The sequence below is a fragment of the Vicugna pacos genome, chromosome 10 (genome assembly GCF_048564905.1).
Source record: "Vicugna pacos chromosome 10, VicPac4, whole genome shotgun sequence".
Lineage (NCBI taxonomy): Eukaryota > Metazoa > Chordata > Mammalia > Artiodactyla > Camelidae > Vicugna > Vicugna pacos.
The window spans coordinates 50,296,745-50,310,890 of NC_132996.1; the positions used below are offsets into that span (position 1 = coordinate 50,296,745).

Sequence of the window (14,146 nt, forward strand, 5' to 3'; positions counted from 1 at the left end):
CCACAGGAAAATTAGAGCTTAAATGAAGCTTGAATAAAGCTAGTCTAAGTGTTTTTCTGTAGATTTGTTGTATAAGAGTTTAAAATATGTTTACCATTACAGTAGCGATTGGTAAGCCCCTATTTAGATAGTTGTAAGTTCCTTTAGGAATAATCAAAAATGGTGTCTGAGGGGGGAGGGTATAGCTCAAGTGGTAGAGCCCATGCTTAGCATGCGTGAGGTCCTGGGTTCAATCCCCAGTACCTCCTCTAACAGTAAATAAATAAGTAAACCTAATTATCTCCCCCCACCAAAAAATAAATGAGTGAATAAATAAATAAATAAAATTTTAAAAAATGGTGTCTGACTAGGAAACTTTGATTAAACTTGGCTGTGCTTTCTTGTAGACTCTCTTATCTTTCTTGCTGCCTGGTCACACTAGACTGAGAAACCAAATAACAGAAGTCTTGGATCTGGATCTGATAAAGCAGGAGGCAGAGAACGGGGCCCTGGACATTTCCAAGCTGGCAGAATTCATTATTGGCATGATGGGGACACTGTGTGCACCTGTTCGAGACGAGGAAGTTAAGAAACTAAAGGACATTAAGGAAATAGTGCCCCTTTTCAGGTATGGGAATTGTGTTAATCACTTTCTGCTCACGTAAAATACAGAGCCTGTTTTCAAAGTTAGACTTCCTCAAGCATAGCTGTTCATGCGTTAAAAAAAATTGAAGCGGGGAGGGTACAGCTCAGTGGTAGAGTGGGTGCTTAGCATGCATGAGGTCCTGGGTCCAGTCCTCAGTACCTCCGTTAAAAATAAATAAATAAACATAATTACCCCCCCCCAAAAGCAAACAAACAAAAAGTGAAAAGCAAACGTTTTGTTGTGCTCACTTCGGCAGTACATGTAAAATTGGAATGAGACAGAGATTAGCACGGCCCCTGCGCAAGGATGACATGCAAGTTCATGAGTGCTCTGCATTTTTTAAAAATAATGATTATTATAAGAAAGGAATGAGGTAGGAAAGGAGGAAATGAAGGAAGGGAAGAGAAAGGGAAGATAGGAAGGAAGGAAGGAAGGGAGTGAAGGAGGGGAAAAAAGAGAACTTGAGACCCTAGGTGAAGTTCCACATGTCCTAGTCCCTGTGCTCTAAATGGTTGAAGGCACGTCAGGGCGAAGACTGGTAATTAACATATGTTTAAAAAATGTTACAATTCAAATCTATTTTTTACCAAAATCAATGTAAAATTCAAAGACATGAAATATCCAAAAAATCAAAACATGTTGTAAAATAGAATAGAAAGAAGGAAAAAATTTACCCATAATTTTACTACACAAAGGCATAATCACTGTTATTGATATATAAATTTTTTGTCTTTTTTTATCTCAACATTTTATTTTGAAAAGTTACAAACCTACAGAAAACTTGCAAAAAGAGTACAATCAACCCTCATATATCCCTTACATAGATCCACCAGTTCTTAACAATTTGCTTTATCTTTTTATATATACAAGAGTATGTACGCATGTGTGTATATTTCTTCCCCTGAACCTTCTGATGATAAATGTCAGATATTATGACATTTCACCATTAACTATTTCAGCAAGTACTTCCTAAGAATGTGGATATTGTCCTACCTAATCAAAATACAACCAGGACATTCAAGAAATTTCACATTAATATGATCCTATTAACTAACATTTAGTCCATATTAACTTCCTTTAGTCTTTTGAATATTTATTTTTAAATATATATAATTGTGATCACATTTATATAATTTTTATGCTAATATGGACATAGGATTGACAAGATGCTGCCTGAGAATTTATCTTTCAGTTAACTGCTTAGCTGTTTTCCTGTAAACAGATAAAGGTGTTATGTATCAACTGGGCAGCATTGCTAGTGGGGCGAAATGGTCTCTAATTGGTAAATTGCATCTAGATAGAAAGGAATGATAATGAGCTATAAATGCTGGAAGGGACAACATACTTTGTACTTCCTTGAGTGGGTAACTTTTATAACTGGGCATGCACCATGGAGGCCCTAGAAGCCATGCCATGGAGTTGTTACAAAATATATTGGGGCGTGAGTCTTTTAAGCCAGGGGGCTCCCACATTTTCTGAGATGTCTGCTCATGCCTGATATTGTAACTTCCTGAAGAGGAGTGCTTGGTGCTACCCTGTTGGCAAGCTGTGTGACTAGATGGTGCCAGACCTGTGGCTTGTGTTTGTCTTGTGAGTCTGAATGTTCAGCTGAACCTAAGAAGACCTCCCAGTGGGCATGGCAGGCCTGGTCTTTTTGCTAACACTACACCCTAATTGTTTCACTTATGTTTTCATTGAAAGTGTCATCGAGATAATTGCATATTCACATGGAATTTTAAGAAATAATACAGTACACTTTATCCAGCGTCCCCCCGTGGTTAACATTGCAAAACTGTAGTTTATCACAACCAGGATGTTCACACTGATACAATCTACTGGTCTCATTTAGATTTCCTATTTACACATGTGTGTGTTTATGTATAGTAGTTTTTTTGCAATGTTATCATCTAAGGTCACATATCCACCACCACATTCAAGGTACTGAACAGTTCCAGCACCACAAGGATCTCTTGTGTTGCCCTTTCATAACTAACTTTTTTAAAACTCCCCGTAAGCATTTTCAGTGTCTGCAAAATATTCATTTGCATAGATAGGATTAACTAGTTCTCTGTTAAAATGGACAATTAGATTATACATAGTTATTTACTATATAATCCTGCAATGAACATCTCTGCACAAAACTTTTTTCTATATTTTAGGTTATTTCCTAAAGATAGATTCTTAAAATGGGATTACTGTGTCAGAGGATGTGAACAGTTTTAAGGCTCATTGCTTGTTACCAAGTTGCTTTCCAAAAGTTTTTTAAGCAAAAAAAGTTCCATTATCCATTTCATTATGATATCAGTATTCATTGTGTAGAAAAATGCCTTGTATTGTAAGGTTACCTCAGGGTTTGTAAAGAGCACGTTGAAAAGACTATCTAAAGTAACTAAAAATAGTTACTGATTTGTTCATTCATTCAGCAGGCTCTAACTGAGGACACCTTGTGTGCTAGGCATGGTGTTAGACATTAGAAATAACATAGTCGGTAAGTGCTCATAGTCTAGCCAAGTTAAAGGAAGAATGCCTTGTAGCAAACTCAACCTAACTCAGATTCCTCCTGGAAAGAGAAGGGACTGAGCAAACTGGGAGTACACACCCTACCTAAAGGAGGCTGCAGTGGCCTCTTAGTGCCAGCCGATTGTGGCCATGATGGAACATGGACCCACATTGCCAGATCTTTTGATTTTTCAAGAGAAGCTAGAAATCCTGGTTTTTAAAAACACCATGAAAGCACAAAACACGTTTGTGGGTTACTTCCAGTCAGTGGTCTGCCAGTTGGCAGTTTCTAGTAGTCTCTGATTTCCTGTGTGGATTTAGGGAACTGTTGGAAATGCTCAAAGGAGAGGCAGAATGCCCTCCAGAAAGTGGACTGCTCCCTGTATTTGCGAGACAGACAGCATGGCAGGGGGAGGGGCCCTGAATTGCTCTCAGACACACATAATCACCTGGTGTGTGGGTGAGTTTATTCTGTCATATGATGTTCATTCAGTCCCCCAGGGCATCAGGAGACTTGGAGGACGTTAAACCTTGTTCCTCCCTCTGAGTAGGGCCACACCTAAACCTGCACCTTGGGTTTGTAACCACTTTCTGCAGGTAGGTCACTTAGCAGCTCCCACCTCTGGCAAGAGTGGTTCTGGTACACGACAGGCAGGATGGAAGGCGTCCCTGGCGTCAGGTCACGTCTGCTCATCGGGTGCATTCAGAGTGTGGACTAGCAATTATGCCACCAGAGCTCCAGCATAAAACCTGCCCCGAAACTCAGACAGACTGGGGTGAGAGGAAAGGTGAAAGAGAATGAACCAACATGAGAGTGGAGAGCGGGGGGAGTGGGAAGATGGGAGGCTCTCTGCTTTTAACCCCTGGTCTGGGGCTGTCCTTCCCCTGAGGCTGCCATGAGGCCTGACCCACAGCCAAGGAATGAGTTCTGGGCCAGACAGGCAGTTGGGGGAAGCGATGTTTGCCTAGGGGTGAGAGTGGGGTCAGAGAGCCACTTAAAAATTTGCAGTCCTTTCTTCTAAATTTATTTGTCTATCTGCTTTCTCATGGTTTCCCCAATTTTTCTTGCCACCCTTTCTGAGATGAGAAGTCTGTCTCAGATCAGCTCACTTCTTTCCTTTCCAACAGTGTTTACTTTACAAGTGCCCAGTGCTAAATCCTCTTATCTCATTTCTTTCAGGGCAATCTTTTCTGTGTTGGACCTGATGAAAGTGGACATGGCTAACTTTGCGGTCAGTAGCATTAGACCGCATCTCATGCAGCAGTCAGTTGAATATGAAAGGAAGCAGTTTCAGGAGATTCTGGAGAAGCAGCCAAGTACGTTTAATGTCCTGTAGTGCTTGTTGTCTGTGTTTATTCATTTTAGTTGCTGTGGCTTGTTGCATAACGACATTTTAAAACAAAACAGCAGCTTAGTATGAGAGTAGTCTAATTTGAAGACAGAGAAGCACAAGATGTTAGGCCTTGAAAACTTAGTTGACAAGCAAGAGAACTGTAAACAGGAGAGAAGTATAGAAATTTAAAAGAATGAAGGAATCCTAAATTAAATGAGTTTTTAATGAAAACACCAGTTTGAGGTAAATTGTATACTCGGTCTTGATTTTGAAAACATGACAAACTTCCTATGGCTGTTTAACTCACTTTTCTCCTCCGTCTGAGGTGCATGAAGAAATTTCACTTTACTTCTGTTCTTATGCATAAATCTTCCGGTTTCACACCCAGAAAAAGTCTCATTTTTATGAACCTCTCAGATGACTGCAGGAAACAGATAATTTAGAATCCAAAACTATCTTGCATTTCTAGCGTGCTTTTTTTGGTCTCTGCATTGGCAGCTGACGTTCTGGGTGAATTGCAGTCTCCAGATCCAATTTATTCTGAGTTCTGTTTAGCCTCTAACTTTGCTGGTCACAAGATGAAAATGGCAATCTCTGGGTAGACTGTGTTGCCACACCAGAATAGTTAATTCAGTGCCCTGAGCAGTTGTTCATCCAGCCCCAGACAGGGAAGTCTGAGATGGCCCTGAGGGCCAGGAAGAGTCAAGAAAGCACAGAGCAGAAGGAGCAGTACTAGAAGAAGATATTTGGTTAATGTTTACCGTGTACTAGTCTTGTGCCAGGGGCATACAGGTGTTGCCTTACATGACCTCACAGTAAACCCATGAGGTAGGTGCTGTTTTTTAATCCCATTTTACAGATGTGGAAATTGATTTTGAGGGATTTTTTTTTTATCAGAACTGATGACCACACAGCTCCCTTTCTCAACCAGTATTGTATTGCCCCTCAGGAGACATCAGGGTTGCGGTTTTATAGGTTGAAGAGCCTTAGTATGAGAGCCAGGTGCTGGCAGCCGGGGCCCAGTCCCTGAGCCAGTCAGAGTCTAGTGCTTGTCGCTCACAGCATGGAAGCCAGGGTTTCCCGGAGCTGGTGGCCTACAGAGTGCCGTCTGCCAGAGGCTGAAGGGAGAGAAGCTCGGGAGCAGGAGCTCAGCGTGGTCAGTGTTTGGGCAGAGCCAGAGGTGTGTCATCTTGCAGCAGTGAAGGGTGCACTTCAGCCGTGCCCGCGGCTGCCCACTTGGTTTTCAGGTAGCCTCCATGGGCAGAGCTGCAACCAGTTCAGGGTCCTGTCAGAGGGGTTTTTTGCTCAATGTGAGCACTTGAAAAGAATGTATATTCTGTTTTTGAGGCTGTAATGTCCTAAAAATATCAACCTAGTCCAACTGTTCTAATGTGTCATTTAGTATCCTGTTGCCTTATTGATTTTCATTCTGGAAGATCTACCCAGTGATGTTAGTGGGGTGTTAAAGTCTACTATTAAATTGTATTCCCATCAATTTCTCCCTTTATGTCTGTAAGTATTTGTTTTATAAATTTAGGTGCTTCCATATGGGGTGCATATATGTTAACGAGTGTAATATCCTCATCTTGTATTGCTCCTTTGATCATTATGCAGTGTCCTTCTTTATCTTTCTTTATGGCCTTTTGTTTTAAAGTCTGTTTTGTCTGATATGAGTATTGCTACTCCCGGTTTCTCGTCATTTCCATTTGCATGAAATGTCTTTTTCCATCCTCTCACTTTCAATCTATGTGTGTCCTTCACCCTAAAGTGGGTCTCTTGTAGGCAGCATATTGTAGGTTCTTGTTTTATTATCCAGTCGGACAGTCTGTCTTTTGATTGGAGCATTTAGTCCACTGACATTTACAGTAATTATTGATAGTTGTGTGCTTATTGCCATTTTGAACTTTGTTTTCCAGTTGACTTGGCATTTCTTCTTTGTTCCTTTCTTTTCCTTTTGTTTTTCTTTTTGTGGTTTAATAATTTTCTTTTGTATTAGCTTGGTTTCTTTTTGGTTTTTGTGATTCTGTTGTATGCTTTTGATGTGTGGTTACCCTGTTTTTCAAATATGTTAACGCATTACTCTCCCTGTTTGCTTTAGACTGGTAGTCATGTAGTCTTTGCTCAGTCTTTGGACAGAAACCTCATCTTCTTTCTCTTATGTTCCTCAGAGTCCATGGTGCATTACTCAGCTTAGAAAAGTAGGGAAAACATGATGACAGATGAGAGACAACTGAGGTTCCCCATACAGTGCTGCAAACACTGTGTAACACACATTAAACATGTGGTAGAACTTAACCTCTCACCAGGCTGAAAGTAAACCAGATTGATACAAGACTAGGATCTAGACAAGGGCAAGCCTCATCTTCAATGTGGAGGATACTTTACACTAGGAAATTCTAGCCAGTGTCTTATCCCATCTGTCTCTGGCTAGAATTTTTGCATCTCACTGAGCTGGAGTCATCAGAGCTTCCAGCCACATGTCATGCAGTGAACAGTCAGGGTGGGGGAGAAGAGAGCGACGGTTTGTTGAACATCAGGTTGAACAGGGCCTGGCTTCATGCTTTATATCCACCATCTTGCTTAATCTTGGTTAATGTGAGGTGGTGGTGGACATTTCTTTATGTTAAGAATCTTGACAGACAGATTACAACGTACCTAAGATCCCTCAACCAGTCATGAGCAACTGTGTTTTGAGTGGAGGTCTGTTTGATCCCAAAGTCCATACTCTAGACTCTACCACACTTTCAGAATGATCCTCCCTAAAGGAATTCTGGGAAGCATCCCTCCTGACTGTTCCAGTAATGCTTGAAGCTTTGTTTTCACAGATTCCCTGGACTTTGTTACCCAGTGGCTGGAAGAGGCCGCAGATGACCTTCTGAGTCAGAAGTATAAGAATGCCCTGCCGGCTGGGGAAGGGGCCGCTGGCTCTGGGGACGGTCCCAGTCCAGATCCTGTTGAAGTCCAGAATTATGCATACCTGATGCTTCTAAAATGGGACCACCTCCACAGACCTTTCCCTGAAGTAGGTGCTCCAGGGCAATCTGACTGCTCGTGTCTTTTTCTGCTGTTGAACTTTTAAAAAATAATAGTTTTGTTACAATTTACATACTAGAAAATTTTCCCTTTCAAGTTGTACAATTTATTGGTTTTTAGTAGATTTGTAGAATTGTGCGACTGTTACACTGTTTTAATTTCAGAACATTTTCATCTCCCCAGAAAGAAACCCTGTACCCATTAGCAGTCACTACCCATCCGCTCTACTCCCATCCCCTGGCAACCATTAGTCTCCTTTCTGTCTGTATGGATTTGGCCTATTCTGGACTTTTTGTATAAATGGAATCATGCAATATTGGCCTTTTGTGTCTGACTTCTTATAAGCATGAAGTTCATCCATGTTGTAGCATGTATCAGTACTTTATTCCTTTTTTTTTTGTAGTTTTTGCATGTGTGTGTGTGGTCAAATGTATATATATAACATAAACATTACCATTTTTAAGTGTACAGTTGAGTGGCATTAAGTACATTCACATTGCTGTGCAGCCATCACTACCAACCTTACAGGACTTTTCCATCTTCACAAGTTGAAACTTGGTACCCTTTAAACACTATCTCCTCATTCCTCCCTCCCCCACCTCCTGTCAGCCACCCTTCTGCTCTGTGTCTCTGAACTTGACTACTCTGGGTGCCTCATATGGGTCAAATCACACAGTGTTTGTCCTTTGTGTCTGGCTTAGTTCACATCTGCAGGGTTCATCCAAGTTGTATGTGTCAGCATTTCTTTTCTTTTTAAGGCTGAATAATATTCCATTGTATGGCTCTACCACATTTTGCTTTATTCACTCATCAGTTGATGGATACTTGGGTTGTTTGCACTTTTGGGCTCCTGTGAATTGGGCTGCTCTGAATAACTGTGTGCAAGGTTTTGTGTGGACCTGCGTTTCCCGTTCTGTTGGGTATGTACCTAGGATTAGATGCTGGGTCACAGAGTGACTCTTAAGTTTCATTCAGAGGAACTGCTAGATTGTTTTCCAAGCAGCTGCCTCATTTTACAATCCCACCAGCTGTGTATGGGGCTTCCAATGTGTGCTGCTGAACTTCTGTTTTACTCATCTCAATGAAAACCATAACAGTGATGTTCCTCTTCAGTTTTATCTAAAGAAACTTGTTCCTCGTCCATGCAGAGCAATATTTTTTCCTTTGTAAATTTTTCACAACAAGTACTTCTCACTACGGGAGTCCTTTAAGGAGATGACTGGCAAGGGATTCCCCTGGCAAATAGCTGGTTTGGCATCTGGACTCCCCCTCTTTTTGAGGGCATTCAGTCTTCTTGCCTCTAGCCTCAGATCCCGCTAATTCTCTAAATTTCTTTCTCATCTAAGTTCCTTATTTTTCCTTTCAAGACGTAATAAGTCTAAGGTTTCACCTCATGCCTCTGAGTTCCTGTTTTGTGCCAGAGGAGGCTCTGAAGAGGGTGTTGAAGTGGGGGTGGAGGGGCTCCTTAAACAGTGACATGCTCTCCTCTCCCTCCGGAGACATTTAACAAATAGCTGGTGGCGACCGGGGGGGAGTGGTGTCTTCACTGGGCACAGATGGCTACTCTCGGAATTGATCCTTGGAAATCTTTTATATCCTGAACCCAAGTATTGCATACTGTTTGGAGGCCACAAAGCAAGGATGCTGTGTAACAAAGTGAAGTCAAAAAAGAGATGGTGAAGCCTCTCTGTTTAACAGAAGAGGCGTCTCAGCCTTCAAAACTGGTTTTTACATCTTAGGGAGAATTCTGCTAAGATCCCATGTTGTTAAAGGCTTGATTTCATGTGTTAGTTTCTTTATAGCAAAGCCAGTCCTTAAAAGTTTGTCTGATTAACCTGTGAAAACTCAGGTGAGCACTCATGTCTCCTCAGCCTTTGCACTGCCCTTGCCCTCTCCGCACGCAGGGGACTTTGGCCTGCAGGACCCGGGCTGTCTTTAACAACGGGAGACCCAGTTGTGGAAATTCACTCACTGGCTGCTTCCCAGGTGGCGTTGGGTCATCTCTGTCATTCCTGCTTTTCCTGCTTATCATTTAATTTTTTCTTTATTCCCTCACCAGTTCTTCAGAGCCTCCTTTGTGCTAGCTGCTGAGGGGAGACTGAGGTGAAGAAGTGTATTTCTCCCTCGCTCCCTCCGGTGCCCTGGATGGGGTGACTGGCTGTCTGGCTTGTGCAGAGCTTGGAGCGGGAGTGGGGAGGGGTGGTGTTCACAGGACTTGGGAGTTTCAGTTTTTAAACCAAGACGCTCCCGGGAAAATGGGGACGAGTTGGTCATCCTCGCTCTGTCCCTCATTACTCTCCCCATCTAATGATCTAACTCCTGTTTGCCGAGTGTTGGCTCTGCCAGCCACTTTATATACTGGGTCTTTTTTCATCTATAAAACAGCCCAGCGAAATAGGAATCCCCGTTTTCCGCAGGGCTCGGAGAGTTTGAGGAAACCGGCATGAGGTTATGCTATTAAATGACGAAGTCTGGATTTGCACCCAGTCTGTCGTATGTTTCTAAGGAAGAAGGGGCTCTGAGACGGGAGGAAAATTCCCACGTGGCTCCCTGATGACTCGCTCTGAAAGGACTGGGAAATCCTGAGGGGAATTTCTGAGGCCTGTGTGGGGACTGTGGCCCCACCGCCCCCTGCTGGCCGCATCCCGAACCTACACCTCAGAGATGATTTCTATTTTACTTGTTGCAGACAGTTTTGATGGACCATTCTCGCTTCCAAGAGCTTCAACTGCAGTTGGAGCAACTGACCGTCCTGGGGGCTGTGTTGCTGGTCACGTTCAGCATGGCAGCCCCAGGAATTTCCAGCCGGGCTGACTTTGCTGAGAAACTGAAGATGTTTGTGAAGATCCTACTCACAGATATGCATCTGCCGTAAGTGGCCGAGAGCTGTGGAGGGAGTGGGAGGCAGCATGTGGGAGAGGGCAGGCTGGAGCAGAGGTCTCCCGGTGCAAGGCGGAACCCGAGCCTCCCTCTAGGGACTGACAGGGAACCTGGCTCTCCAGCGTCCTTTGCCCCAGCAGAATTTATTCAAGGTTATATGGTCAAAGTCAGAATCAACTCTAGGGTTGACTAACAAGGCTCTAGGACAGTGGCTTTCAAATGTTTGTGACCAGGATGCACAGAAGAAAATTGATCTTCCAGGGTGACCTTGTGCACACTTCAACACACATGCAAATGAAATAAAAACGTGTGTGAAACTTATGCAGCTATGCTTAATGCTTCCTGATATTTCCATTCTATTCTTGTTCCATTAAAACAAACAAACAAACAAAAAAAACAGTGAATTACTTTCACAACCAACCAGCAGTTTGGTCAACACAGCCCTAGGGAAAGGTCAAATAAGAAACAAGCTGTGTTCCTCCAGTGCTGTATGAGTGTGATTAAAGTGTTCTGCCCTTCGCACATTCCTCAGAGACATTTTGAGCTGGGTGTAAGTGGATTATTCATCAACCAGCACTAATGCACATTTGTGTGCGGGCAGCTGCTCTGCTGCTCCTGCGTTGAAATCAGATTAGATGACTTACGTGCTTTCCAGCATATAGAATATTTTTGAGTGGTTCTAAATTAACCTGGATCTGACAAAGTCCAACTCAGAGTATTCTTCAGGGAGAGTGTCCCCAAACATTCTCCTCCTGACGAAGTAGAGGAATTGACAGCTGAGGTTGCGCGAAGTGTGCTTGTATTCAGTGTGGGGAAGGCCGTGTCCACGAGTTGTGACCTGGGGTTCAGTAGTCTTGACTTGTGCCTGGAGGGTGTTTGCTGAGGCGAGGCCTGGCCTGAGGCACTTGCACAAGTGTGGCCTTCAGCTGTCACCAGGTCCCCCTCCAGTAGAACTGCTCAGTCAAAGCTACTGAGGAGGAGTCCTGACTGGAGCTTCCCTGGGAGGCCAGCCCTGCTCTGCCACGTGCACCCAGGCCCAGCAGTGAGTCCCGGGGCTCGCACGCATGCTCCTGCTCATTCTACCGCAGGAAGGATCTCGATCCAGGACAAAGGCAATTGCCTCCTCATACAACACCCACCAGCACGAGGGCTCCCCTCAGAGACTCTAGGAGAGCCCAGGAGACCCAGGATATCAAGGTGCTCATTTTGTTAACTTTCAGATCTCAATTTTGTTTATTCTTTGAAAGTAGTTAATGCACTGTGTCTCAAAACCCAAAAGGGACAAAGTGGCATTCAATGAAAAGAGTCTCTCCCACTCTGTCCCACGGCCACCACATTTCTGGTTTCTCGTGTATTGCTCTGGACATGTCCGGGATAGTCTTAAGTCAGTTCCAGGCTTATTTCACCACACAGGTGCAGCAAGAAGTTGGCTTTTAGATTGTTAGTCCTGGTGTAATCTGAGCCCTCTCCTTCCCACTGTTCTTCCTAGCAGAGAGAGATGGGGAGAGAGAAAGGCCCCTGAGTCAGGTGGACACAGTCTGAGAGGTTCGGGTCAGGGAAGAGATCACAGTTTTCCCTTTGAACACATCAGTCCAGGAGTGGGTTGTCGTGACTCTTCTTGGGCTGGGGTTGGTGAGTGAATGGAGGTGCACTTTGTTCATAGACCCTTTCTTCCCTGGCTTCTCCTTCCCTTCTCTGCTCAAGCTCCTTCCATCTGGAGGATGCCCTGACTACCGTTGGGGAGAAAGTCTGCCTGGAGGTGAGCAGCTGCCTCTCCCTGTGCGGGTTCAGCCCCCTCACTGCGGACAAGGAGGCCGTGCTCAAGGGCCAGGTCCACGCCGTGGCCAGTCCCGACAACCCCATCCGCAGGATCGTGGGTACGTCTGGGGGAAGCAGGACCAGGGATGTGCCCGCCGAGGGGCTGGTGGATGGGCCCCTCTGAGGAAGTTAGAGGGCTTTGGATGGATGATGAGTGCTGACAGGTGAGGAGAGTGATCAGTCACAACAGTGCCTTTAGGGCTACCTTAGGGTTTGCACAAGTGACCAGGCAGTCATCACTGTTTTGAGGACTCTGGCTTTGGAATCACAGGTCTTGGGTCAAAAGCCTGCTCCAGCTCTGTGAAGCAATGGAAAATGTACGTAGTGGTCTCTGCCGCTGGTTCCTGGCACAGAGCTCCTAAATCCTTCGGAATTTCATGGGTGATGGGAATATCTTCTATTCTGAGGAGGTGGCTCTTGATGGGCTCCTGGAGGGTCCAGAGATTCCTGGTCACCAGAAGGACCAGGCTATGGTTAGAAGCATGTACCTTTCAGCCCTACCCTCCATTCTCCAGAGAGAGGAGAGGGACTGGAAATGCCTATGTGATGAAGCCTTCACAAAAATTCTGAAAGTACAGGGTCTGGAGGGCTTCTGGGTTGGTGAACACATCCATGTCACGGGAGGGTGGTGCACCCCAGCTCCACAAGAGCAGACGCTCTTGCTCTCAGGACTCTCCCCAACGTCACCCAGTAATGTCTTCTGACTGTGTATCCTTTACCATATCCTTTATTATATAATTAACTGGTAAACCTAACTAAGGCAGTGTTTCCCTGAGTTCTGTGAGCTGTTCTAGTAAATCATCAAGACCCAAGGGAGAGGATGTCACAGGAACTTCCAGTTTGTGGACAAGCCACACGGAAGTTGTGGGTGACCTGCTCCTTGTGATTGGCATCTGTAGTCAGGTGGGGCGGTCTTGTGGGCCTGAGCTCTTAACCTGTGGGAGCTGACACCATCTCCAGGTAGTGTCAGAATTGAGTAAAATTGTGGGACACCCAGCTGGTGTCACAGAATTGCTTAGTGTGGGAACCTGTCTGCCCAGATCTGGAGTCAGAGCGGTTTGAACATGTAGTAGTGTGAGTCAGGGAGAAGCATAGCTTTAGCGCAGGACCAGCACTCGCTGTGTAGCTTGAGCAGGTGACATGATATTTGAGTTTCCTCATTTCTATAAAGGGGGCGATACCAACAACCTGCAGGGTTGCTGAGAGGGCTGCGGGCGAGGGTACGCGAAGTGCTTGCCACAGTACCTGGCAGCGCGTAGTGAGGACTCAGTAATGAGGTGCAGCTGTTAAGCCTGTTACTCTGCGAGCTGTCACTTTCCATCGTCACAGCAGTGGCACTGTGAAACCTGTTCACTGGTTGATCAATCTAATCTAATACTTAATTTTTAAAATTATCATAATTTAATTTTGAAGTCCCTCTGCAACTTCTTTATGAAGTCAGATAGGTGTTCAAATTGTAAGTAATGAAAAGTTAGGCTTCAGGCAAGAGCAGAGCGATCTGTGGTTATCGGGTTCTAGGTTGGGAGTAGAGGCTGAACCAGTGACATGGGTTTGCTTCTAATACTATGACTTTTTAAAATTCTTAAGTAATGTTTTATGAAAAAAGAGTTACAGTCCCTTGGGCGGAGCCCCCTGATGTTGCAGGGCCCACAGACCATCCAGATCAATGTTGTCTACCCGGGCAGGATGCAGAAAAGTGCTGTGGAGGGACCACTGACTCCCAGGCTGCTCCTGTCCTGCCATCTCGGCAGTTCAGTCACAGCCAGTTACAGCGTGTTACTGGGGTCCAAAGGGTGAAAGTCAGTTGTACCTGAGAAGGTTCCATAGGGCATGAGGTTGGGCATGAAGTTTGAAAAAGCTTATTCAGTATAAATGTCCCTATTGCTTTTGTAATAAGATCTGCAAGGTGTGTGGCTTGCACACTTTTTTGGCAGATGAAGATACACAGGAGAGTGCA

At 44.5% G+C, this 14,146-nt stretch overlaps 1 protein-coding gene and 1 pseudogene across 7 annotated transcripts in view; both read left to right on the top strand.

Annotated features, from left to right (window-relative positions):
• TCP11L1 (t-complex 11 like 1) overlaps positions 1 to 14,146 on the top strand; it is a 30,205-nt gene that overhangs the window by 11,651 nt on the left and 4,408 nt on the right. For 5 of the 7 annotated variants that reach the window (XM_031681056.2, XM_031681057.2, XM_031681054.2 and 2 more), the window contains exons 5-10: positions 387 to 607; positions 4,305 to 4,441; positions 7,284 to 7,480; positions 10,181 to 10,362; positions 11,460 to 11,568; positions 12,076 to 12,248. In XM_031681056.2, the coding sequence (XP_031536916.1) occupies positions 387 to 607; positions 4,305 to 4,441; positions 7,284 to 7,480; positions 10,181 to 10,362; positions 11,460 to 11,568; positions 12,076 to 12,248 (1,019 nt within the window). The remainder of the gene's footprint in view (positions 1 to 386; positions 608 to 4,304; positions 4,442 to 7,283; positions 7,481 to 10,180; positions 10,363 to 11,459; positions 11,569 to 12,075; positions 12,249 to 14,146) is intronic. The other 2 variants (XM_015251885.2, XM_031681058.2) reach the window with 1 other exon arrangement.
• LOC116282119 (U6 spliceosomal RNA) lies at positions 866 to 966 on the top strand (annotated as a pseudogene).